Source organism: Aquila chrysaetos, chromosome 5, assembly GCF_900496995.4.
Source record: "Aquila chrysaetos chrysaetos chromosome 5, bAquChr1.4, whole genome shotgun sequence".
NCBI classification, from domain to species: domain Eukaryota; kingdom Metazoa; phylum Chordata; class Aves; order Accipitriformes; family Accipitridae; genus Aquila; species Aquila chrysaetos.
The window spans coordinates 47,953,057-47,979,230 of NC_044008.1; the positions used below are offsets into that span (position 1 = coordinate 47,953,057).

Consider the following 26,174-nt stretch of genomic DNA (forward strand, 5'->3'; position numbering starts at 1 on the left):
TGTTGCATCTCACAGCTGTTCATTGACCTATATGAAATCTGTCAGGGGTCTCACTTGAGGGATAAAAATAGGCAATCTGCATTGCAAGCCACCTTCAGTTACTGTGAGTTTTTACCATTCATGGTGATCTCAGCAAAGAGAATAATTTTAAATCATGTCACATTTTTTAAAGTGGTTAAAATGTCAGTGTGTAGATCAGAAAGCTGAATGGGCAAGTTGTAATGCATTTTTGCATTTTTTACTCTATTTTAAGAACCGTAGTGAGTCCAGGTACAGCAACAATTGTTGCTCAGTAATAAACATTTTGCTTTCACGATACAGGGAGGATAACAATATTGTGTGCATAAGGCAAAGTAGCTGGCATGAGTGTAGCTGGCATACACAAAGCGATTGTGTTGCTCTCTGTGGAGGGTTCTTACAAAGGCTATTTAGCAGATTGTATCAATGGATAATTGAAGGTTAAGTAAGTATAGTGAGAAGTAAAGGGAAAACCAGGAAAAGACAGGAAAGGGAAGATGAATAAACAGTGCAATGTCCATAAATAGTCCCCGTGAGTGCTGCCAGCTTGGCAAGTGATTTATAATACAGGTCACCTCTTGTATTTGTAAGGCCCCATACTGAGCCACTGACAGATATCACTTGGGAGAGGTGGCCAGCTTTGCAGGTGGTGATTACGGGCTGGGAGAAACACATCATGGCTGAAAGGAGGCAAGCGAGGGCTCACTAGTGGCAGTTTCCTGCAGAGATGGTCCTGTCCATGGTGTGTGCTGCAAGTGAGAGGCGTTCTCATAAACCCACTAAGAGGGAAGGGAAAAAAATAAAAAAATAAATCGGTCTTTTAAGCCGACATCAGTCATCTCAGTGAGGAGGAGATACGCTTTTCTTCTGGTCAAAGACATGACTGGCACGACTGAGGAGTGTCTCCTCGGTGCTCTGCTGTGACCATTGTGCTGCTGTTAAAATGGAGACAAAAATTTCATGACATAACAGACTGGGGATGGAAATGAGCAGCAGAGTTTTCCCCAAATCTGGAAAGTAGGCTGACAGCCACGTCTCTGGAAGCCCTCAATTTCTCTCTCTGTTTGTGTGCTTTCATTTAGGATGGGAAGGTGATTGTGTGGGATTCCTTCACTACCAACAAGGTAAGTGAAACTTCAGCAAAAGTCAGATTTCTGTGCACAGGGCAAATGACGGTGGGGTAAGAGGGAGGGCTGAAGGACTCACAGGTGTCACGGGAGGCAGCGGGATGATGGGATAACAGCAAACCTCCACCAGCACCTCCAACCAAGGGGCCCAGGGCAAACCACCTCCCTTGACCCGTCTCTGAGCAAAGTCCCTGTCCGGGCACTGGGGGCAAAACCCAGCCAACAAAGCAGAGGCCCTCCCTGGGTAAGCTCTGTACCAGATGCCGTGTGTGGTTACCCAGGATCCTTCAGCCGTAGTGGTCACTGAAACGGTGCCACTGCTCCTCCAAGCCCTGCCAGGGCTGTCTCGTGGCATCCTGCTCCACACAGCTGAGAAAAAACAGCTTGTTTGTAACTCACTCTTACACCTGCAGCAGTGGGGACCTTTTACAGCACTGAATAACCCAAATAAAACATGCTGTGTGATCAGTTTGGGGCTCACGAATAAGGTGGAAAGTGTCAGGGAGGGACAAGCCATCTTCCTGCTGCTCTGCTGGGTAAGGGTTGCCCCAGCCTTCCATGTGAGTTGTGGCTGGGGGAAACACCTGTACCTTTCACTGACCCGAAGAATGTCCCACAGAAATACTGAACTTACTACTCTACACTGTTCTCCTTGCACCGATTAGAGTAACAGTGACATCCCAGTTTAAAGAAATGCTGTGTTTCAGGAACACGCAGTGACGATGCCATGTACCTGGGTGATGGCGTGTGCATATGCCCCATCTGGATGTGCCATCGCTTGTGGGTAAGTTCCCAGTTTCCACAGCTGCTTACACAGAGAAGCTTGATTTGTAGTGGTGGTCCGGTGCCTTCAGATGCTGACAGCTATAAGTTTGCGTGCCTTGATTGCGGGTGGAAGGACTACATTCAGTGCCTCTGATTCTATTCCCATAATGGCTCGTACACATTATCTCCACTGACTTCAGTGCAATAACATTTGTTGTGTAAGCATGGAAAATAATCCTCTTTCAGCATTTATATCATGGGTTAGGAATTCCGCATGCATGCAACTTCTCTGTTCCAGTTTGGTTGTGTGTGTTGGATATATCTTCTGAGGGAGAGTGGCTTTAATCCTGTTCTTACTTTGCACTCTTTCTTCCACAATGTAGAGAAGGTTAGTCATTAATGATTGCCAGCACGTGGATAGATCTTGCCAAGGCAGGGTGGGGAGAAGTAACCCCATCCTCAGTAGTCTTCTCCAAGTTTTCTGAGGGCTCAGGTTTGAAAAAATTGAGTTTATGCAGGGGAGAAAACAAAGAGATGAGATGTTGGCAAAACATCTTTTAAAAAGAGACTGGGTGGATCAGACAGGCAAAGCAAGCTTGGGGCGAGAGAATGGAACAAAGGGAGACTTCACTGTGCAGCTTGCAAATCTAGAAAGCAGCAGACTGAGACAGACAGGCAGACTCCATAAATGTGTGTGGAGAGGGAGTCCAGAAACTGCATGTTTTTGACTAAAACTCGAAGAATGGCAAGAAAGCTCTGCCTGCACACTTGTAAGAGAGACGGGGAGGGCATATATGCATTGCACTACCTAATTCTGTATTTCTGTTATGCTGTCAGTTAAGTGCTATGCACCTAATATAAGGCAGAGAACCAGCACCTGGTGGTCTGCCAGGATCCCAGGGACCAGGGCAGGGCTGATCTACCACGGCTCTGGAAAAGGGTCAGACACAAGTCAGACCCTTCAGAAAAGAGTCCCGCATCTGGCCTGGGAGACACAGCTTAACTGGTGCAACTGTCCAGGAGGGGCACACAGCTACAGAGGTCAGTGCTTCTGTTGCCTTTTTTCCAAACTCTTCTAAAAGCCCTGTCTTCACACCCACTACTTGCTATACCGTCTCTTCCATAGGAGTTAGGTCAAATTTATTAAGGTAGATAAATAATGATGCTTAAATACTGATCCTCGCAATGATGGATGTCAACAGAAAGATGGCAGTTTGGCTGCATGTGAAACATTAACCCTGAGGTGACTACTATGTCACCTCCCAGTTCATACTTTCATGAGGTTTCATTCAGTGCCATTTATAAACTCGATGAGGTTAAAAAATACTGAGGCGCAGCTGTTCAAGTTCTGTAAAGTAGCCAGCCTGGTGAGGCAGCTGGGGCTTCCCTGCACAGGGAGATCCCGGACAGCACAATACAGGGAAGTCGGTACTTGTAAGGGTTTGGCAGCGCTGCACTGACAGGTGGTTTCCTTCTTATCACCACTCGCCTTTTGTCGTTGCAGTTTTAACCAGTTCTCCTCTCTCTGTTATTGCTATTATTACTCTCTTTAGTGGCCTGGACAACAAGTGTTCTGTGTACCCTCTGACATTTGACAAAAATGAAAATATGGCTGCAAAGAAGAAATCGGTTGCAATGCACACAAACTACTTGTCTGCCTGCAGCTTCACTAACTCAGACATGCAGGTAAATGCATTCCCTACCCGCTGCTCACCGTCCGGCAACACCCAACATGAACTGCACTCGTGTGCAGTGCAGGTAACCTTCCTTGCACCTGGGGCACCCGGGGCCATGTCCTGCCCCACGCAGCGGCTGCTGGAAAACCCTCACTGGGGATAGTGAAGGCGCTGCAAAAGCTGCTCTGAGGAAATGCTTGTCACAGCCCGTGGCCAGGCTGTCGCGCCTGCGCCCTGCAAAGGCCTGTCACTTCTGCAGAGGGAGCTCGCTGGTACCTGTGTGCTCTCTGCTCACTGGGTCCGTGCTGGCTGGTGCTTTTAGGAGCTCAAACTAATACAAATAGTTAAAAACCCAGTTCGGCTAGGACTGGGTTGGGTATGTGCTATGCCAGCCAATGGGGACTGTGTTGTTTGCCTGCTTTGTCCTGGACATCCAGCCAACTTTGCTTTTGCTTTCATTCTTAGTATTTTTTGTTTATACCCAGTGAGATATCTGACCTTGAGGATGGCTAGCCAGCTCTGTTTTCCGTACATGCAGTGGTGTGTTCCCGCGAGGGAAAGGAGTGATGCTGTCCCCATTTCGCAGCCCGGGGTGCGGGGGGTTGGAGCGCAGAGGCCCACAGAGGGAGGTGATGGCAAAGCCAGGAACTAAATGCAGATCTTCTGAGACCAGGCCAGCCTTCCTCTGTAGTGAATATCTCAAAAGATCTCTTTCTCTGGGAATATGAAAGATGATGAAAGGAGCCAGGATAATCGCCTTGTCCTCTCTGTTTTTTGAATTTAATTGAAGCTCTGCTCAGTGCAGGTCTGGAACAAAGTACGTGGCAAAAGGGAGCATTTTCGTTGCTCTCTGTATCAGCAGAGCTGCTGGAAAGGGAATACCTTGTCCCTTTCTTCCAGATATTTGGAGCTCTTCTGAAGGAAATACCAGCTCTCATTGCTTCTATTTCAAGACATAAGATGCCCAAGAGTTTGGCATTCTATGGTTTCTGTAATGACTCCGTGGTGCTAATTTAAGTCCATTGCCATGGAAACAAGTGGTGGAGGTACCCAGCACTAAGTCTTGCTTAGCCCTGACCTCACTGTGCAGGAGCCCTGAGTAATTAGAGCAGTCTAAACTAAGTGGAATGTTTCTGATGAGATAGAAAACCAGTATTCTCTTTCCTTGTCCATACCTATATGCATCATTATTAAATCCTATGAAAGGAAAAAATAGTTATTTTTCATAATTAAAAGAAGAAAGAAAAGTTGGGTCTTTTTTCCCATGTGAAATACAGCAAACTGCACTGATACTGAAGGTAATGTATTACTATTGTTAAATAATACCACAGTGGATTTAAGTGCTTTATATTCAGCGATTCAGAGATTTTTCTGAAGACTTTAAAAAGAAATTTTCTTGTGATTGATAGGCTTATAAGTGATCATTTATAGCACCGCATATTATTATTGAAACAAATACAAGCAAGTGGGTTGGCCAAGCTCCCATTAGGACACTGTAGAGGATCCTAGAGAATCCCAGATTTCTTATCTTTTTCCTTTTACGTAGCGGCCACAGAATTAAAATTATTCAGTAACTCTGGGGGTGCACAGTGTAACAAGCACACTGTGCAGGAGCTTTCCCAGCTGCGTGCAGAACAGCTCTGCTCTCCCGGCTTGCGTCACCAAGGGATGTGGTACGTGTCCTGGAGCAGCCCTAGCGTACGTCCCCCAGCCCAGCGCCCCGCAGCACCCGCTGCTAGGTGCTGTGAATGCTGCTGCTCTGCCTTGGCCGCGCTCTTAAACTACAGCTCGGTTTTCCCTCGGAGGAGTGACAGGCAGGGCAGGAGTTGCTGTGCCCGTGGGCGTCTGGCAGTGCGATGGCAGGAGATCCGGGGGTGGTTTGTCGTTGATGAAAGCCGCTCTCGGGCTGTGTGGGTGCTGAACTAGGGGGTCCCATCCTTGCTCCTCGTCGTGTTCCCACCCTGGGCCAAGACAAGCGCTGAGCTGCAGGGCTGGGCGACCCGTGCACCTTGTTCTCGGTGCCCCAAACCAGTCTTGCTAGAGAGAACCTCCCCCGCCTCCGTCCGCAGGGGGCTGGGGAGCCTCGCTTCCTAAATTAGGTATATCTGCAGCTCTGCGGTGTGATAGTGCTCCCCACGTGGCAGTGCTCCATGTGTATTAATAGCAGCAGTTAATTGGGATCTCGAGTGCTTCGCACAGGGCGGGCCGCCGTACCCCCGGTGCGGCCGGGCTGAGAAGCAGGATGAGGCCCGTGGCGATGGAGGAGGAGGAGGAGGAGGAGGCGGCGGCTGAGGCGAGGGCGGCCGCGGTGCGTGTGCTCCCGGCGAGCAGGGGCTGCGTCCCCGCTGTCCCGTCCCGGTGCGAGTGCCGGCTCTTGCCGCCAGGCGCCAGGCGAGGATCCCCGTCCGGCGCGGCCGGAGTCCCTCCTGCAGCAAGCCGGGGGCTAATCGCGAAGATTGTTAATTCCCTTCAGGGTTTGGATTTTTGGAGGGTTTTCGGTCTGGTGCGGTTTGCAATGGCAATACCCTGAAGCTGAGTCCGTAACGTTCCTCCTTGAGCATTAGCTGGAGCTCTGGGTTGCCAACAGACCCTTGCCGTCTGCCCCGAGCTACTCCGATTCCCCTCGTGTCTTTCTTACACGCTATTGCAAGAGCAAATCCTCTGAGCTGAAAGCCCTCGTTCCTCAGCCAGGTACAAATAGGCCTCAGAACAGAGAAGTTCATTGATCTAGGCTCAAAAGCTGGCCAGAAAGAGAAGTCAGGACTTTCTTCTGCTATTATCATCTCAGGGTATTAGCATCTCTCTGCTGCAGGATTCAGAACAGGCTGTTGTGCAGCTTTGCAGACCTCTGTTTGTGGGAGGAGTTTCTGGAGCATCTGTCAAACATGTTCAGTGTTTAACCTTTATGCAACTCTGTGAATGGTTTCATGATTGTGTGATCATCTTCTTCTTGAACGATATTTTCTTTTTAACTTCTGACTACCCACGGGGATCCCTTGAGTTTCCTCACCAACTGTGAGAAAAACCTGTGTGCAACACTGAGAGCCCTCCTACGTTCACCCTTGCCTCCTTCCACGCCAGCGCACAGGGACCCTTTCAACCTACAGAATTTGAGATTGCGTAACAGCTTCGAGTGCCAAGGGGAAATTTTGAACAATTGAGCATCATCAGGATTTAGCCACAATAACAAGCACTGATCACATGTGCTTTCTACAAGCACTGTAGCAGATGAGGGAAGCTGTGAGCTATGTTCGGTCAGTGTATGTTCAAGCCCTTTCACACACAAATGGTTTTGGACAAGTGAGAGGTGATGGACTTATCAAACAACTGTCTAGACAGGCTTACTTCCCTTTCAGAAGATCCATGTCTTAAGCCCAATTAATTGGGTTTAACCTGGCTATTTCAAGCAGAAAAAAAATTCAGAGAGTAAACAGGTATACTTAACTCCAATAGTTCTTCTCTTTAGCTGGGTTGAATTCCAGCAGCCTAAATATGGGTAGGGTTAAATGCAGGGGCAGACAGGAATAACAGTCTGGTTCTATGTCCTTTTTGGAGGATATGGAAATGCCAGCAGATCCTTACTGCCATCACTTCTCCAAACCCCACTGCACAAAACTGACCATTATTGAAATACTCTGTAGTTATAGCTGTGTCAATATAGCTGTCCTTTCCACTCGAACTTCTTTCCTTAAAAATAAAAACCATAAACTGTGCTTAGATTCACATTGTTTTTATGGCTTTGATTTATTGCATAGTATTTCATTAAATTAAAGCTGTCCTTGGTGTATGTATAGGATGTCAGTTGTTTCTTTGTGAACTTGAAGATCATCTCCTGATTTTTTTATTGTGACTCTTCTTGCCACTTCCTATAGATCCTGACAGCAAGTGGAGATGGAACTTGTGCTCTGTGGGATGTTGAGAGCGGACAGCTTCTGCAGAGTTTCCATGGTCATGGAGCTGATGTCCTGTGCCTGGACCTGGCCCCTTCTGAAACGGGAAATACATTTGTGTCTGGGGTAAGCAGGAGCTTCCTATCATAATACAAAATTAAGGAACGTGGAAGGGAAAAGGCAGCAAAGCAGGAGGCTCGTGATCTTATTGAGAGGGTGCTGGAGTATGTGTTGGAAGCCCCAGTGCAATCCACTCATTGCAAGCACATTTTCCAAGCTGGAGCAAATTAAACCCCTGACTGTGGGGTCAAACCCACCCAGCCAGTCTGACTGCCGTTCTGCTTACTTAGCAAATTCCACCCCACAAAGCAATCCAGCCCAAGATCAAAACAACGCCTCTCCCGGGAAGGGAAAGGCTCAGAGTTAGAGCAGCGGGCTCCTACCACAGCAGAGGTGTGAGCCCCTGTGGGTAGGAGCCCGGCACAGCGGACGATTTCCCGCATTTGGCTCCTTTCTCGTGCCCAGCTCTCTGGAGCTGGATGGGGTGTACCAGGGGGCTGCTCAGGACATTGAAGTGGGGGTGCAAATAACGTGCGTGCCACTATGTCCCTCGACCGCTCCCCAAGAAGCCAAAGGGTAGCTTGGACGCTGGCTAAACCCTCGTACAAGTTGGAGCAGGGAGATGAGGTGTGGCCACGTCTTCAGCTGTTGCAGAGTCCCCTGTGCCTTCCAGCGGTACCAGAGGCATTTAAAGCCCCTTCGTCAGTCGAGCACTGCCTGCTCCCTGTTCTGGCCCAGAGGAACGCACAAACCTTGCTGGGGCTGCAGGACTGGTCTGGGAGAGTACCCAGGGCATCTTCCAAATCTTGTCCTGCTGCTGAGGGATTGCTGTTCCCGGGCAGCCGAGCTGTTGGCATGCAGCCTGGCAGTGAGGTGGGCAAGGCATAAAGGTGAGTGAGATGGGGCTCAGCTCCTTTTCGAGGTGGTCCTTGTCTTTCTCACATCAGAAGTTCAGTGTGCAGGTGAGGGCTGGCAGGAGCTGAGAGGTGACCTCTCTTACTGGAGGCAGGTTGCTACCAGTAACTTTGCTGAAGGTACCTGGTTTCTGAGCCCCACCAGCACTAGCCCAGGACTGGTCCTGTGCTTGCTGATGGAAATGGCCCTTGTGCCAGAGGGTGCTGACCATGGATTAGGGGATTCCACTTGTTGTGCTCGGAGTCACGGTCCCATCCCTACACAATAAACCTGGACCTCTTCTGTTATGGCTCTTTTATCAAATTTGGCTGGCCCATCAGGAGCAGAGCCCAGCACACGGGCCCGGTTTGCCTGCTGCTAGCACAGCTGCTCCAAAGCGTGACTGAAAGCTAATTCCATCCGAGTACATTACTCCTCCCCGGCTTTTCTGTCACCGAGCTTGCTTCCCAGAAAGGATAGATTCATTTTCCCTGGGAACAGCTCAGCTTATTATAGGGTAAAGAATCGCAAGCAGCTATGGTACTGCTAAGAGAATATATCATACTTGTGTCGATGTAGCAGCTTGGGCATGTCCGTGCTTACAGGGGCTCGCTTAATTCATCACATATGCGGAATACCGCTTCAGTGAAGATCTGTCTTACGTTGTGTCAGTGCAGGTATAGCCAGAACAGTGCAACCTGAAGGTATAGTGGCATAGAGAGACTCCCTGTATATTGTGCCTATGTAATACAGTAACCTTGAGCTGGAATAAGCAATGCCAATAGATCAGCGTGCAGCCTGGGTGCTGTTACATTTAACAACTTAACTGAAAATCCCAGCCCTCCTGGGTGAGCTCAGGTCTGCATCCCGGCTGTTTTGCTCATTGCCCTCTGAGCACTGCTTCTTGGGGCGAGTTGGATAGCACTCAGGGAGCCCATCTCTCCACAGGTGGTTGCTGGTTTCTCCTTCAAAACCTTAGGAGTCAAAGCACCAGCTTGTCAGATTGGTCTTGCCCCCAAACTCCCAGAGAGGTCAGTAAGAACAGTGCATATGGAAGCAATTCGAAGGGCTGGGTTTGGGCTGTGGCGGGGCTTGAGAGGGAAATATGCTGAGTCCAAAATGTCCTCTATCCTGTTTGGTTTCCCCAGTGCAGAAACCACAATTTGGTACAAAGGAACATTACCTCTTTTAAATAATGACATCATTAGTAAAAAACCTAGGATTTCATTTTAACAAGAGAATTAAAAAAAGAAAGAGAGAAAGATGTGGATTGTGAAGACTATTTAATTTAATTAGCAATCGTATCTGCTTAAAAATAAATAACATGTGTGGCACAGTCTGCTGGGCAGGATGCACTAGCTTGGCAGAAGCAGCAGCCGCCTGGCCTGCCCTGTGCTTCCCACGCAGCCTCAGAGAGGCTGAGGCCCCCAGAGCTGAGCCTACCTACAGCCTGCCCCTCAGCAGGGTCATATATATTAAAATCTTCCATCACTCTTAAAAGAAAAGTCCGTGTTCTTTTTCCTGTCACTGTGACAGCAGCGAGACAACAGCAGCTGAGAGCGTGGCCCTACGGGTATGAGATGGTTCCTGCCCCGAGGACGTTGCAGACTACATGGGCTGAGCCCCTTGCCCAAAGCGTTCAGGGTGATGAGCATCTCGAAGCAAGCACCAAGTGTTAAATGATCTTTTCAAAGCACAGCTTGGAAGGGCAGGTTAGAGCTTGACAACGAGATGAAATGCTGTTCTACTTCTTTTCTCATCCCAACCACACCATTGAGCACGTGGGTGTGGAGCCGTGGCAGGCGTTAACTCTGGTAAGAGGCTGAGCAAGAGACCCTCCAGACGCACTTATTTCACTTTCTGTTTCAGTGTGTGAAAAGAATTAGTTATAAAACTTTAAATGCTGGGTATTAATTTTTTATATTGGGCAAGTTAAGTGGTAAGGGAGTGAGTCAGTTATGCAGCTCTGTGGCATGGGGGGACTGCAGACACAGGTATAGCAGCAGCGCAAGCAGAGCAGGGCTGCGAGTGCCGGTTAGTATGGGACCGCCCGCACAAACACCCCAGGCCTGTCTGCACCCCACCGTGCTGCACGGCAGCGCTATGCCTGTGCTGCTCTGTGGCACTGCTGAGGCTCCAGCCTTCGCGACGCGCTCTGCTCCTGACTGCAACTGCACCGGGCCTGGGGGTACCAGTGCAGCCAGTTCTGGGGCCGCTTTGCTGGTTACATCCCCTCAGAGCTGTGATGTTCAGAGCCTTTGAATGTAGCTGGGCTTGATGACGTGTATCAGGCAACGTGAGGGGTGAATGTCACCATTTGCGCAACTGTAGTGAATTTTTTTGTCTTATTAGGGATGTGACAAGAAGGCCATGGTTTGGGATATGCGGTCTGGTCAGTGCATCCAGTCATTTGAAACCCACGATTCAGATATCAACAGTGTCAGGTCAGTATGTTTCTGGGAGAGGACACATTTGCGATGTTGAGCAATGCACTGGTTCTATTCTTGAAGTCTGACCTCATCCAAGTAATGTAATGTGTTCTGGTCTTTTTTTACTCATGCACAGATATTACCCAAGTGGAGATGCTTTTGCCTCTGGTTCAGACGATGCCACGGTATGTTAATTCAGCAGCCTAATTTAGGGAAGGTCTGTTACTTCCCAAGTCAGATTTTCCTAGAAGACTAGGTCACATCCACAGAGGACTTGAAGTGACTGAACTGGGCCTGTGACACCAAAGTTGCAGAAATAATAATGCTATAATATAATTTATATTAAATAGTACATCTAATGCTATAGGGCAAAATCTAGTAACACTTCATAGGTCACCTCTGCAAACTTTTCTACCTGAGGTACTGTCCGAATATTCATTTCAGATTTTCTGTGTTTTGAAGATTCATGGTCAAAATTAGTTGTCTTACTGGAAGAGTTTTGGCTTCATATAGTTGTTGGTCGCAACATGGGAGGAACCAGATGAAATGCTGCAGCTTGTGTCAGAAGGAGCAGCACAGTGCAAGGGCACGAAGGGAGCCTGCACGTGAGTGTGCACGTCCCGGCAAGCAGAGGGGCCGTGGGCTCAGCGCGGAGCTGGGCAGACCCGGTCAGCTGGCCTCCACGGCCCCGTGCATCTTGAGAGCGCAGCCCCGGGGTGGCCTTGGCCACATACATCTCCCTGTCAGCCTGACTCACTGCCAACACTTCTCACTGCGATGAGTCACCACCGCATCCAGGTCATCCTAGATGATACAATAGTTCTTACTGGATCTTATCTATGAGCAAGCTGCTAGGAGGGACACAGTATGTATTGACAGGTAATTTTGGTCACACATTGTATGTAAAATGCCACTTACCTCCTGGTGCCTTCAGGCCCCTGAGCGATGGGCAGGGCTGGTGGCTCTCCCTGCAGCTGCTGGGTCCCCATGGGGGACCAGGCTCTGCCTGTACCGCAGCCCTGCAGGGACTGAGCTGGCAGTTAGGTGTAACTTGAGAGCAGGCATTTGGGAGGCACCTGGCACCTTTTTTCTCTTGTCTATTCTTTCTGAAGTACTCTGCCCTCAGAGCATGTTTTGAGTCCGCTCCAATACTAGCTAAACTCAATAGAAACATTCCCTTTGTCTTCACTGGATGTGGAGACCTTCCAAGACTCTTCTGGAGAAAGCGTACACTGCTTTTAGGTCTTAAAAGCTGCGATTATAAATTAATACCTCGAGCTCTGTGGTGAGCCCAGTGGCTCTCTGCACATTCGGATGCGGTACTCTGAGCACTTGAGATGCTGAGGGAGTGAGATGGAGAAATTGTCCATCATTAAATTCCAATGAGAGCACTCTCTTTTTATGCCCAGTACCACGGGCTCTGGGCTCCTGTGCTTATTAATTTATTTGATGGGGTTTTTCTCTCTTAACTATTCCTGACACCTCCAACTTGAGCAGGAGAATGGGAAATTCCATCTCCGTACTTTTGACAGAGGTTCTGGCAGTTTCCATCTACTTCATTCTTTAAATGAAGAGGTTGGTGTTTTCAGCTTCACAGACTGATACACTGACTGATATCCTTGACCTGATTTATATACTTAGGGATTTCGAGGAACAGATAGATGATCCTGACTGTCTGGAGGGAAACCATAAAAGCGTGCTCACATGGCAGTGCTGTCACCTGCGGTGACCCCAGCTCCCTGTCAGGACAGTCTGATGGAATTATTCACCAGCGTGGAGCACTGGGAAACCTGGACTTCACATACCTGGCAGCTCCCCACCGCCCTGCGAATGAAACAGCCTCTTCTTTATGTGCAGGCTTGAATACCAGCCATTTTTCATTAGTAAAGTCTTAATATTAGCAAACCCATATGGCCAGTGTTTGCTTAAACTTAACTTATTGAGGAAGATTTTTCAGTTCAAATAGTTTTAAAAGTGCATTTTGATTTCAGGGCTAACAGACTGCCTTTCTGCATGGCAATGAAGTCTGGTCTGTCTATACATTCTTTCCATGTCAAACGAGCCTAAGTATGCTGGCAAGTGATAAAAACAGGAAGTGCAGGTTGTAGAGGTGATTGGGGATTTTCCATGAGAAATGAAAACCAAAGATCTGTATAAAAATGTGTTATTTCACTTGAATTATTTTCACATAGGTTTTTCAGACAGAGAGGCCTCGTGGAAGGGCAGGGGCTGTTTGCTATCCTGTCTTACTCAGAGCAAGAACTACCATCTAAGGTTCCCGGTGCTGAGGGACTGTCTGAGCACCGTGCCATGTGGTCCGTGTTGTCAAAGATGACTAGAGATTTAATCTTCTGTGTCTCCCAGGCTCCAGCTGTGGCTAAACTGTCGTCTTTAGAGACTGTCTCTCCATGTACCTCCCCAGCAGCAGGATGCCCTCATATGCAGGAAACCACAGCGGGGAAGCAAGAGGGTAGGGGGACTTTCAGTGGGTAGCCATGGTCCAAATCCCACCACTCATCTCTTTATAGCAGAACAGGCAGGAGGCTTAGAGAAGTGGTTTGGAAAAGCAAGTTCTTCACTCAGTTTATACAACACAGCCTTGTGTTGCTTAGATCCCTGTTAGGCTCCAGGGGAGTGCCAGTTACAGCGGGCAGAAATAGCAGAAGGAAAGAAGCCAAACAGCCGCTTCCCGTGATGCCTGTTAGGCTGTGGTCCTTCCCACTCCCATTTTTTCAATGAAATGTAGTAGCTGTTGACTCCAGCCTTTACTGAGGCACGTGTGTTGGTTTTGTTTTAATCCTAGTGTCGTTTATATGACCTTCGTGCAGACAGAGAAGTAGCAATTTATTCCAAAGAGAGCATCATTTTTGGAGCATCCAGTGTGGACTTCTCCCTCAGTGGTGAGACCTGAACTTTGGAGGTTATCTTAGTGTTGGGATTTGAGGGGAACTGTAAAATTTTGCCCGTTTAATTTGATGAAGCATTTGTTATTAAAAATTATTAAAAGTAATAGTAAGTACCAAAAGAAAAATTTAATGCATGGAAGCCTTTTTTTGCCTCCGTAAAAATAATTACTCTTTAAATAACCTAGCTGGCTGCTGCTTCGTTGTAGCAGTCAAAAGTATTTTCCTGGCCCTACTGAAGGCAGGAAATATTTTGCCTTTAACTACAGCTGGGCTAGAATTTCACAATAATGATTAAAAACATTTCAAAGGAAACATGAAATGTAACTGACTATTAAGCGCACTTACATAAATAGTTTCTAAAAGGCTAATAATAATAGACAGTAGAAGTATGTTAGAGGAGCATGAAGACAGAGAGATGATTACCATTTTTCACTACAGATCCGGAGACATGAGCTCAAGTCTTCTCTCTCCTGCCCCAGAACAAATGCAGAGCTCCTCCAGTCACCCTGTGTGGGGATGAGTGGGTGGTGAGCTGCTCCGCCTGGGACAGAGGCAGATGTCTCTGTCATGGTCACAAGCACCACAGCTTGTCCCGTTGGGGACCGTGAATCACTTACCAAATTGTCTACTAATCATACAACCATTTGTATTCAACTTCTTGCGTAAAGACTGAGCAAAATATTACTACCCTGCATTAGCTGTTGAAGTGCTCTTCAGTCTGTCATGATTTGGAGGCATCCCCTGTCTCTAACGACTGAACAGATTCTATATATAATTTAACTCAATTTTAACTGTATTTTAAGCTAGCAAATTTTAATTGATTCAGCATTTAGTATGGACAGCTCAGCAGTGGAACAGGGGTGTCTAACGGGAGCACAGCAAGCCGCGGGAGGCAGCGCTCAGGGCTCGCTGTGTGCGGAGGGTGGCACGGGAAAGCTGGCTTGTGGCTCACGGGGTGATGAATGTCCTGCAGAAGGCCCTTGCTGCAGTCAGGACATGTTACCTGCTTACGACCTCACTGTGTAAAACCTCATTCTCTTTGTAGGTCGCCTACTGTTTGCAGGCTATAATGATTACACCATAAATGTCTGGGATGTGCTGAAAGGGTCCCGTGTATCCATTCTGTTTGGACATGAAAATCGTGTCAGCACCTTGCGGGTCTCTCCCGATGGGACGGCGTTCTGCTCGGGCTCCTGGGACCACACTCTCCGAGTAAGTGTTGGGAGCACGTACTGTGGGTGCTTGCTTGTTTGTTTAATTGTTTAAAAAAGGGGGCAAGGGTTGTTACAGGAAAATTGACTCAAGAGGGACTAACGAGGATATAAAAACACAGTGTAAAACATGAACAGAAAATTCAAATTAAAGAAATCCCCACAAAGTGCTAGCAGAACTGTTAAATTTTGAACGTGGCTTAAATAATATCATTGCTGCTCATACTCCGTACCACTAAGCTGACTGCCTTGCCAAATTTTAATTAAATGTTTGATAGAATAGTTAATGTCATAAACCATTGTTCAACTCTCTCTGCAGATCTGGGCTTAACCTGAGATCCTGTATGCAGAATCAAATGAAGGCTGAAACCCTGGACTACAAAAACTGCATAAAAAAGCCACCCCTCAAAATCAAATATTCACTACACTACAAAAGAGTGACACTGAACCCACAGGTTAACACAGCTAGGTAGAAAATGTAATCTGCTTGAACACATAGCAAACATCAACTTGTAGTAAAATGAAATGTTTTTAATTCTGTTTTGAAATTATCTTCTTTTATTAGAACTAGTTTAGATAATTATAAAGGGACTTTTCTCTGAAGTCACCTGTATCATAGAATGGAGTATTTCAGAGCACATTATGTATTTATTTGCATGAATTTAGTTCCTTTTTAAAGTTAAAAAAAAAAGAAAAAAAAGAAAAAAAGATTCTTGATTTTATCAGGATGTAGCATAAAACTTTGGAAACATTCCGTAGTAGTGCATTGAATTTTGGTGTTGAAAAGTGGAAAGAAAAACAATTCCGATACTTTATGATGGCGTTATGGATGACCGAACCTTGGCAGTAAGTAGAGGAGCAAAGGACCTACTGTGAAGGTACTGGCTGTTGTCATAAGAATGTATTTTTTGTACAGAAAAGAAAGCCTTTCAATCCCTGTTTTTTCCTACTGTCTTTTTAGATAGAAATAAGTATTTCATCTCTGTTACATGAATATAAAGAATCTAAATATATACAAACTGATAAACTGCAAAGAGGAGGGATATAAACATGATTTACATAATCATGAGGTAATACTTAACCAGTAGTTTCTTAGAAATTTTTAATTGTATCACTTGGTGAGTGAATTTTCTTTTACTTAAAGGAATACTACATGCTAAGCACTAAGGGATACTACACGCTAAGCACTAAGCACTGTTATACTGGTGGTCAAATCTTTTCCAAGTCAGTCATAGTCATTCTATGATCATGATTCTTATTTGCATTTTGAGCAGTTCATACCACTTGGGCAGGGCAGTGTAGCTTAAATGTGTATTAAGGCAGCGTATGCCCATTTTAAGGTCCTTCTGCAATGTCAGAGCAGTGTAAGTTCATGCAAATACGGGTCAAACCTTACAAGACGAATCATACAGTCCTTACTCTTAACAGTAATCTCCCACTGGCGTGGACATAGTTTTGTCACAGTTGGACTTGAGAATGAACAACAGTGAGTTGTTGAAAACCTGCTGTGAGCCACAGTCCTGCCAGCATTTGACACCGTGCTCACGAGCCCATCTGATCCAGGAGCCACTGGGTTTCAGGGAGGCAGTACAGCCGGCCACGTTGCTGGCAGCACCCAGCCCTCTGTGTGAGCGTGGTAATGCAATACAGACTGGCAGGACTACCCCCATGCGGAGCTGATGCTCTAGAACCAAGATTTAATCAGATAAAGCTGAGATACAGTTAATGATAGAACTATTGGGAAATTATATTTGCATTTATACATTGAAAACTATTGAGACTAGCGTGTGTCACCTCTGCTCATACTGTCAGGTACTGAGTCTCACCTGAGCGGAGGCACATAGGGAGCAAAGTGCCCGAGCAGCGCTGGAGTAATGCTGGGAGCTTGCAGGGTCTGGCCTTTGAAATGCAAGTGGGGAGATACATCTCTGAAAAGATCAAAGACATGATTTATATTTAGATTGAAACAAGAGAAAACAAGCTCACTGGAGTGAGCTTGATCACAAGCTCACTGATCACTGGAGTTGGCTGTTCACCTAAGTTTGATGGTAATACGCTCATTCTATTTGAAGGTGGGATTTTTTTTACAGTTCTATAAAAATTGTGTTAGAAACAAAGTCTCCTCATTCATGAAAACACTAGGTTCCATGAATCCATAACCTGTTAACCTAGGACACTGACATTTTTATCAGCCTTCAGTCCCTAATGAAAGAGCTCAGCTTGGAAAAGTCAACTCTGACGCTTTGCAATATTTGTGGCAAACTATCCCTGTAACAAACTGAATGCACTATGGAAATGTCATGTAGAGCTCACTGTGCAATACTGAGTCAATACACTGTACACATTTGATCAAAAGATTAATATTAATGTTTAGATAGTATTTATTGGTAAGAAGTTTGTTTCAAACATACTGCATTGTGTTGATACCTATGAATGGCCTAAATACAATAAATTGTATTTTACATATTGAGAACATGTATATAGTCGTTTTTCCCATCAGTTAGGTACTTGTAATGGTAGCTATTTTTTCGGGGGTTTTGGCGTTTACTTTTTGCACCATACAGTTTCTTAGATCATTTGCCCTGCAAAAATCTAGGGCAAAATCCAGATCTACTAGAAATTTGCTTCTGGAATATCTGCTGGAAATACCCCATGGTGGGCCACAGCAACTGAGAGCGAGCAGTCCTTGAAAGTACCTGAAACTCCATCTGAGCTCCTTCTGCATTCAGGAGGCCAGAACTCAGGTTGTGTTTTCCTGCTCAGAAGGATCACAGCTAACATGGTGTTTTCTTTCCACATCTTCACCGCCGTACCCGGGAATGCACTGGAAAATGCAGAGTATATGTTTTGTGGGAGCACAGGATTCTCCTCACATGGCAGTGGGACGCCAGTGAGAGCAGGGCACCAAAACGCTGTTGAGGGCTCAGGCTATCACTGTTTGGGTAAACCATATTTGCAGATCACCTTGAGATGCAGCAGTTCAGCTTTCTGCCTTGTCAGTAGAGGAGAACTGTGCTGGGGTCAGCTGTCCTCTCCACTTCGGTGTAGGTTTTGTGGTCAGCATGAAGGTGGTTGGTGGAAGCGCTCGGTTTAGACACTGAAAAAAGCACCTCCTTAATTTAGGCACGTTGTTTCATTTCCTTTCCTCTGAGGGGCTAGGGAAAGTGCTGAGCCAGCTCGTTTTGAGTGACATCAGTGCCCAAACCATCACCAGCTCCACTGAGAACGAGGCTGACAGCGCATCTTGCACTTCTGTTCTTGCAGGGAGAGATCGCATGGTTCTTGCACTTCAGGGCCACTGCCTGTGGACTCGTAAGTCAGGCTGCATGGACGTGGCACCTGTGAAAATCACCTTTTTGGTCCTGAGGTAACAGTGAAAGCTGTGAACCAGGACGGGCCTCGACTTCCCGCCAGATAAACGAAGATAGAGGAACAGGGCACTGAAGCATCCGTTGTATTTCGTACTCGCTAAAGGTTGACCAAGGAGGCTTTGGCAAACCCAGCGTTTCGAGACCCCCTGCTTTGGTCTGTCGAGCTCTTTGTGTCTCGGAAACGCCTCTGTTCCTTTCCAGAGGGAGAGGTTTTAACCTGCCTCTTGTCCTCTCCCCAGCGCGTCCCAGCCTTGCAGAACAGACGTGCAGCTCTGGATGCGGCAGTGAAGCAGCAGTGTCGCATCCCAGAGCCCCAGCACTGGCCCTACCTTCCTGACCCGCTCCTCAGCTCAAGCCAGGAGGTGAAGGAAAAGCAGCCCCGAAAGGCTGCGCAAGCGGGCTATACCCAGGTTAAATGTATGGAGAGGAAGGGAGCTATAGCTAGGGCAAAGTCACTGTCAGACGGCTCCGTCCTGTTAAACAAAAACGCTATATAAACAGGAAGGGTGGAAAAGGATATTGCTAGAGAAAGAGCAGCCTCTCCCTCTTGCTCTCCTGCCGTGAGGAATGCAATAGGAAATTCCTGCTCAGGATTAACAATCGTAAGGAAAACTCTAGTTAAAAAAGCATGTGTGTAAAGTGCTGGTGAAAAGATATCAATCCAGCTACTGCTCTAGCACATAAACACAGGCTAGATCTCCCCAGTTAAAAACAAAACAAAAGCCAAATGCGGGCACGTAAAACGAAGAGTTTGCTTTAGGAACAACTCTTAAGAGCTCAGGCCAATTCTTGATAGTGATCTGAGAAATCGCAATAGGATTGATTCCAGCCATCTATTTTTAGGTTTTCTGATGGGGATGTATAATGGAGACGGAAAGCTGTAACTCAAGATAGGTGGAGCGAAGCCAAGCAGTCCCGTGCTGGCACGTTGGGCACCTTGAGCCTGTTGTGCGATGAGAGATGAGAGCGTGACCCAGTCCCAGGCAGCTGCGGCAGCCCCGCTCCTCCCAGTGCTGGCGCGGGGTGACGGTGCAGCCGCAGCCGTGCTTTGCACCGGGCCACCATCTGAGCCTCGCTTGCGAACTGGTGCTGAGCAGGAAGCACAAGTTGGGTGTACCTGTGCTGGGCCCTACCATAAATCTGGGGGTGGTTTTTATGGGAGTTTTGACGATCTGTTAAGCAGCTGATGGCACTCACAGCTCGAAGGGCACAGCTGGGATGCAGGGGACGCCTCTAGCTGAGATTTCTCCCTGGTGCTGTGCCCCGTGCAAATGACACCACTCGGCCGGTGTGTTTTATTTTACACCACCAGCGGCGAAGGGCCCAACCTTTGCACCGTGAAGGTCCTAATCCTAGATTCTGCCTATACGCCCCTCAAAAAGCAAAGGCCACCGCATTTGTTTGGTAAATACACGATGCGCTCGCCCTTTGGTCCTCGAAAACCTGCAGCTCCTTTGATGCAAAGCGGACAGGTTCGGGCCACCGAGGGGGAAAAAAAACCCCGTCTGAAAAAAAGCACCTCGCAGTCGGCACCCCGCAACTCAGCGTTTCGCTCGACCGCACAGGGGAACGCGCGGCTTTGTGCAGGCGGTGCCATCCCCGGGGACGCAGGCGGACCCTCCGGGGAAGCGGCGCTCGCTCCCCGGCAGCGCCCCGCCGGCCAGGCGAGACCAGGCGAGGCGAGGCGGGCCGTGCCGGCCCGGGGCCGGCTCCCCCCCCTCCCCGCCCCGGGTTTGGCTTTCCGCCGCGCCGGGCCCCGCCCCGGAGAAGGGGAGCGCTCCCCCAGCGCCCCGGGGCGGGCCGGGCTGGGCCGGGCCGGGCCGGGCGGAGGGGCCGCCCCGCCTCTTAGTCGGCGGCAGCTGCTGCTGCGGGGCCGCAGCCATGCCGAGCTCGCTGAAGGAGGAGACGGCGCTGCTGCTGGAGGACTACTTCCAGCACCGGGGCGGCGGCGCCGCGCTGCCCCCCAGCCCCACGGCGGCCACGCTGCGGCGGGCGGCGGCCGAGCTGGAGCGGCGGGAGCGGCCCTTCTTCCGCTCCTGCGCGCCGCTGGCGCGGGCCGAGCCGCGGGAGGCGGCGGCGCTGCTGGAGCGGGTGGCGGCGCAGCTGGAGGCCGAGGGCGGCCTCAACTGGGGCCGGCTGCTGGCGCTGGTGGTCTTCGCCGGCACGCTGGCCGCCGCGCTGACCGAGCGGGGCTGCGGCGACGGGCCGCGCTGCCTGGCCGCCGCGCTGGCCGCCTACCTGGCCGAGGAGCGGGGCGAGTGGCTGGAGGCGCACGGCGGATGGGTGAGCGGGGACGGGGCGGCGGGGCGGGGGTCGGCCCGGGCGCGGGGCGGACGCGCGTCCCCGCGGAGACCGAGGCGGGGGGGCGGTCGGGAGGCCCGGCCGGCCCGGCAGCGCGGCGCGGGGTGGGTACCGGCAGGCCTGGCCCCCCTCCCCGCGATTAGCAGAGCAGGGCAGGGCAGCCCCCCCCCCCCCCCCCGGCGCCGTGCTGCGGCTTGGCCCTGGGCGGGGGGTATTGCCCGGGAGACGCGCGGGTGTTCCTGCCGGTGCTGGGCGTGTGCGGCCCCGGCGGGGAGGGGCCGCCGGGCGTCCGCGGGGCCCGCTCAGCTGCGGGCGGCGTGCGGGGGGTACGCCCGGGGGGGCGTAGGGCGCCCGCGGGTGTCCTGCGCTGTGGCTTAGGCCAGCTCGGTAGAGGTGCCGGCGGCCGGCTTCGTCCAGCCGCGGGCTCCTGCGAGGACAGGAACGGCGCTGCTGGCTCGGGGAGGGGCGGGGGGGGGGGGCAGGTTTGCCTTCTCCTCGGGTCCGCGGGCTTCGGATTTTGGAGAGCTGGCCGACACGGGGCTTCCCCCAGGTGCGCGCACAAAACAGCGGCGTGCCCGTTCAGGGAGGCAGCCGTCAGCCGGACCTGCCGCTCTGGTTCCTGCTGGTCCTGAAACTGGTCGGGTCGGGGCCTCGGGAAGGTGTGGGCAGTAGCGTTGACGTACGCCGCGATGTAAAGCGACGGCTGCTCTCGCTCTCTGCCACTGGAGATGCGTGCCGAAAGTACAGCCTCCGAGGCGTCCACGCGGCTCTGCCTGCGTTTCTGAACAAAATGTCAGCTATCCCGCAGAACTGCACGTTTCCTATTTTCAGTCCTAGTGGAATATTTGATGCCAGTACAAATAAGCACTAAAAATAGGAAGCGGGGGGAAGCGGCCGCTGGTTTCGTTGACTTTTCCAGAGACCAAAATGAACTTGGTTTTCCAGCGGTCACCGGTCCGTCTGACTGCTGAGGACAGTACAGCGGTTGGCTACAACGTACGCTGTCACTTGGCAAAGTCGCGCTGCCCGTTCGCGCAAATTAAAGTGTAAAGAACAAAGTTCCGGAAGAAATTAAGAGTGTAACTTGTTTACATAGACATCTGTGGAGCAGAGTTCAAACACGACCATCTGGAGTTGTATTGCTGCCACTTCTGATTATCACAAATAACGATCTGGGAGAGCAGCTGCCAGCTTTGCTCTGTCATAGGTCAGCTCTGAGCAGTGTCCGCTTGGCCCTTCCAAGAGTGTGTAATCAGTCCCACGTCCACCGAGATGGGACCGGCTTCGGGCTCCTGTCTTTCAAGTGGAAATTTCCATATCCTGCGTTTCAGATGCTTTCTGAAACTTGAACGAGGGGGAACAATGCTGGCAGCTCCCCTCAGAAACTTGCCTAAAAGGGCGAAAATAACGTAATGACATGCTGAGCATCTCGGTAGGAAGTTTGCAGTTGACTGTTGAGCAAACCGTGCAAACGCTGGTAGCTACTGCTTTCAGTCGCCTTGTGCAAAGGTTCTCACAGAGCGTTTTTGTGTGCCCAAGGCAGCAGGCTCAGACTTTCATGATTAAGTAGAGACTTCCGCAGCTGACAAACGCCGCGCTGGGAATGTGAACCATACTGTGCTCAAAGACTTGTTAAAAGAAGTCCGGTTAATTGTGAGCCGACCAACTCAATGTCCTTTCTCTTGCTTTTCTAGGATGGCTTCTGTCGCTTCTTCGGCAGACATGGCTCCCAGCCGGCTGACCAGAGCAGTACCATAAGCAATGCCATCATGGCTGCGGCGGGGTTTGGAATAGCAGGATTGGCTTTTCTCTTGGTGGTGCGGTAGGCTGATGAACGGATCTTGCTGTGGGAAAGTACTCTCAAAACTGACAATTTACCAGATTCCACTCTATTTTCTATAGAACAGACCCTCTAAGAAGAAGTTTATATTTTTAAACTGGCTTGGAAAACTGTCTCACCAAATCCTTGGCTATAAACCGCTTCACTTGCTACCCAGTAACGACACAAACAAATGTGTACTAAACCACCATTTGTGCATGTTCAAAACCTGTCCGTCTCCAAACATCCTCTGGACTTTCTTTCTGAAGGTGTAACCTAAACTTTAGCATGGTTCATGTACTGTAACTTCTGAGTGCTCGATGTTATGCTAGGAAAACGTTATGATGGACTCGCTACTAAACCTTCTGTTCGAGACGTCTTATTTACATGGAGGCAAGTCTTCGAACCTGCCTTCCATTAATACTGTAAAGTGGGCGAACGTTGACTGTGATTTAACATGTCTTATAGCCTCAAATGTGGTGCACAGCACTTGTTACCGAAAGGCAACTCATTGGTTGATTTAGAGCAATTAGCGCCCGTGATGCGAGAGGCATTAGGGCTTAATATAACATAAGGCTGATTTCATGACACTACAAGAAGATAAGTATTGATACAGGAAGGTAATGGCTGCAGTACTCGTTCTTACTGAAAGGAAAGGAATTTAAATATTAAACCTTAATTGGTATATTGAAATCCAGTGGAGGCTGGAATTTCTCTGGATTTCCGTGACAAAACGAGAATTTCCGTATATCTTAATATATTTTTGAAGTATTTATCACTGTATAATACTTGTAGCCATGACATCTTTATTTTTGTTTAAAGCTTAATGCTGGTTCTTGTCACTCTAGTGCGTATCAAGCGTTGTCTTGTTTGAGTAATATTTCACTCTATTTTCAACATGCTGTGTATTTCTTTCAATGGTTGTACAAATTGCCTTATGTTTCTGGTAGCTTTTAATAACGTTCCTGGGTTACTCATAGCGTGTACAATTTTACTATGGTGACTTCAAAGGTGAATAAATGTTAAGTATTTTTATTTTAAAAAACTTAACTTTCTGCTTACTCGATCGGATGGGTGACGGTACTCGGACAGCGAGCGTTTCGGTGGTTACCTGGATGCATCAGCTTCTGTTCACCTTCCTGCTGCTTTGACCTGCCACGAGGAGCTGTGCAGCACCAGAGCGGTGTGATACCAGTCTTTGTTGCGGAGGAGTCCTGCAGTCAGAACTAGGGCTAAGACAGTCTAAGGGGAAAATCCAGTCCAAAAGGCCCGTCTTCACCACTGTGACTGGAAATAACCGGGTGGTTTTGTAGGCCAAAACTTTCTGAAGTTTACTAACATAGCTGGGTACAGACAGGCTCCTCCAAGAGCTGCTCCCGCTTGTAGAGAGCGAAAGAGCTCTTGTTTCTTCTCTGCCAAGACTTGCTGCTGCCTCTCTTTTACACATGCATGCTTTTTTACTGAAACTGGAGTTTCTGATACAAGTTATGATGACGACTGAGCAATAGGTGACGGAGTTCAACCTCCTCGGATTAGTAATACTGAGCAGCTGTAATTTTTGAGGGTGCTGGGTTTAACTCCTTTAAAAAGCAGTGTCACGCTTCTGTCTCCGAGTCGGACGTTTCTCTGGTACGGGTGGCTCTGATACCCGTTAAACGGTGCGAGGCCCTTGCTCAGCCTCCCTCCCTGGCCGCCCGTCGGCCCCCGCGCTGGCCTTCGAGCGGGTATGCCCCTTCGTGGGAAGAGCACCCGGCGGGCGGCAGACTTCCCCTTGGGAAAGATCAGCCTGGCAGCCAGCTCTGCAGCGCCCACCCCGCTTCTCCTTCTGCAGTGGCCGGCAGCGCCCACCCCGCTTCTCCTTCTGCAGTGGCCGGCAGCGGCCACCCCGCTTCTCCTTCTGCTGGCCACCGGGCCCCGGGGGAGGCGTGCGGCGGGGGCTGCGGCCCCGCGCCGGACAGAGCAGCGTTGTGCCGACCGGCTGCAGATGCGGGGAGAAGGACAAAAAGGGACATTCAAGGACGGTAAGTCCCGCGGAGGCGGGAAGGAGCTGGTGGTCCTCCCCCTCACGCCGCCCGCTCTGAACAAATGTCCGCTTGTTCTCCGACTTCCAGTTCTCTAAACTCCGGCTTGGCTCCTCTCGGCAAAAGGATTAAGAGCCTGCAGCGCGGGACCGTCATGCTCGGTTCCTCTCTCAAGTTCCCACAGGGATGGCGCCTGCTTCTGCGGCAGCTGGATGCTCTCGGGCGTCTGCCTCCCGTCCTCCTGGGCGGCCAGGAGGCTGCGGTGCCTGAAACTTTGGCTATGGCGGGAGTGAGCTGTCTGGTGCTGGGAAGCGAGGATGGTTCCCAAAACGTGGGATGCTTAGGGGGATGTGTGCTGTGCTGAAAAGCATGGCAAACGACAGGGCAAGAAGTGCTCTAAACGGAGCTGAAATATTGCATGGAAATGTCCTGCTGTGGATCTCGGTGTCTCTCCAATACCAAGCAGAACAAAGATAAAATATCAGTATCTTGATTTCCAGTGTAACCTGATCTGGCTGGCCCCACAAAAGCAATAGCAGAGGGGATATTATGCTGGTTTTTACAGTGGGCTCTGGAAAAGAGAAGAAAACGGTCTGGAAATGTCCTTGAATAAAGTCACATCAGCCTTTGGCATAAACCTGACCCTTTGCGAGGTGCATCTCGGAGAGCATCTGCCGCTCTTCCTCGGCCTGGGAGCAGCTGGGGTAGGTTTCCTAAGAGCTAGAAGAACCAGGGTTAATTTAGGAACGCTGTAAGGCTGAGTCAGGAGACTGCAGCGCAGCTCAGCAGCGTAGCAGCAGCACTGCCTGTAGCTTCCTGATGCCCGGAGCCAGGCTGCTGCGGTCTCTGCTGGGAGCCTGCACCCGAGGGTGCTCCACTCGGCCACCCTGCGAGCAGTGGGCGCAGCCCAGGCTGCCGGAGCCTGGCACGGGGGGGTAACCTGCCCGCCCCAGCCAGAGCCACGCTCTCCGAGCCACACTCTGCTGAGGCGGGGGCTGTGGTGATGTAGGATTGAAGACCAGGGCTTCAGTCACTGAAGCCCCGCTGACTGCAAGGCAGTTTAGACTCACTCGCATTTGCATGACTTCTGAATTATTTTTTTTTTCTTTTTTTCAGTTTCAGCCTGACAGTTTGTCTCAATGAAGTCCTGTATTTCAGTTGAAAACTGCTGCTCATCCTCTTTTCTGCCTCAGAAAAGGGAAGCAAGACGCTGCCGTTCCTTTCTTTAAATGCAGAAGGAGAGTAGGTGGTGTTTTAAGTACAAGGCGGTGCCTAATCCTCATGACAGCTTTCAGCTCTTCAGTGCCGGTGTACTTGGCGGGCAGGCGGCGGACGCAACAGGCCTCCTCCTATCTAACGATTAGCACGCAGTAATTGCCGTAGGTTCTGCTGGGACCCCGATGCGCCCGTGCCTGCAGAAGCCATCAGTCGTGGGTTGCTTCGAGGCACCCGAGTGCTGGGCAGGGTCTTGAGTCCGAGGGGAGAGAAGTGAGCGTGCTGCCTGAGCTGCGTCCGTCACTTGGCTGCTCGTACCGGCTGCGAGTCTTTGCTGCCCCGCTGCGTACAGAGACCCTTGCAGGGCTAAGTGGCAGAGACGGTGGTGTTCCCAGCTTACAGTGGTGTTCACAATCGTCTTACTGGAGCCGTTAGTGTTATCTGCTGGCGCTGCACCTGCTCCCTACGCGG

The 26,174-nt window shown here is 49.8% G+C and overlaps 2 protein-coding genes across 3 annotated transcripts in view; both read left to right on the plus strand.

The window, feature by feature from the left end:
* The window catches only part of GNB5 (G protein subunit beta 5), a 30,562-nt gene extending 13,116 nt beyond the window's left edge, over positions 1 to 17,446 (plus strand). For both annotated transcript variants that reach the window (XM_030013747.2, XM_030013746.1), the window contains 9 exons: positions 1,101 to 1,142; positions 1,853 to 1,929; positions 3,464 to 3,596; positions 7,459 to 7,602; positions 10,783 to 10,874; positions 10,996 to 11,044; positions 13,663 to 13,759; positions 14,811 to 14,977; positions 15,296 to 17,446. In XM_030013747.2, coding sequence (XP_029869607.1) covers positions 1,101 to 1,142; positions 1,853 to 1,929; positions 3,464 to 3,596; positions 7,459 to 7,602; positions 10,783 to 10,874; positions 10,996 to 11,044; positions 13,663 to 13,759; positions 14,811 to 14,977; positions 15,296 to 15,307 — 813 coding nt within the window. In that variant the 3' untranslated portion in view covers positions 15,308 to 17,446. The remainder of the gene's footprint in view (positions 1 to 1,100; positions 1,143 to 1,852; positions 1,930 to 3,463; positions 3,597 to 7,458; positions 7,603 to 10,782; positions 10,875 to 10,995; positions 11,045 to 13,662; positions 13,760 to 14,810; positions 14,978 to 15,295) is intronic.
* Positions 17,447 to 20,121: 2,675 nt separating this feature from the next.
* On the plus strand, positions 20,122 to 23,512 carry BCL2L10 (BCL2 like 10). Its single transcript, XM_030013748.1, has 2 exons — positions 20,122 to 20,630; positions 22,343 to 23,512. Exons 1-2 carry the CDS (start codon positions 20,229 to 20,231, stop codon positions 22,472 to 22,474), a joined length of 534 nt encoding a protein of 177 aa, XP_029869608.1. The 5' UTR covers positions 20,122 to 20,228; the 3' UTR covers positions 22,475 to 23,512.
* Positions 23,513 to 26,174: the final 2,662 nt, after the last annotated feature.

Bases quoted from the DNA above. Each gene is read 5' to 3' on its own strand.
- BCL2L10 (XM_030013748.1), top strand. From the start codon at position 20,229: ATGCCGAGCTCGCTGAAGGAGGAGACGGCGCTGCTGCTGGAGGACTAC. The intron at 20,631-22,342 runs GTGAGCGGGGAC...TTGCTTTTCTAG, and splicing joins TGGAGGCGCACGGCGGATGG to GATGGCTTCTGTCGCTTCTT.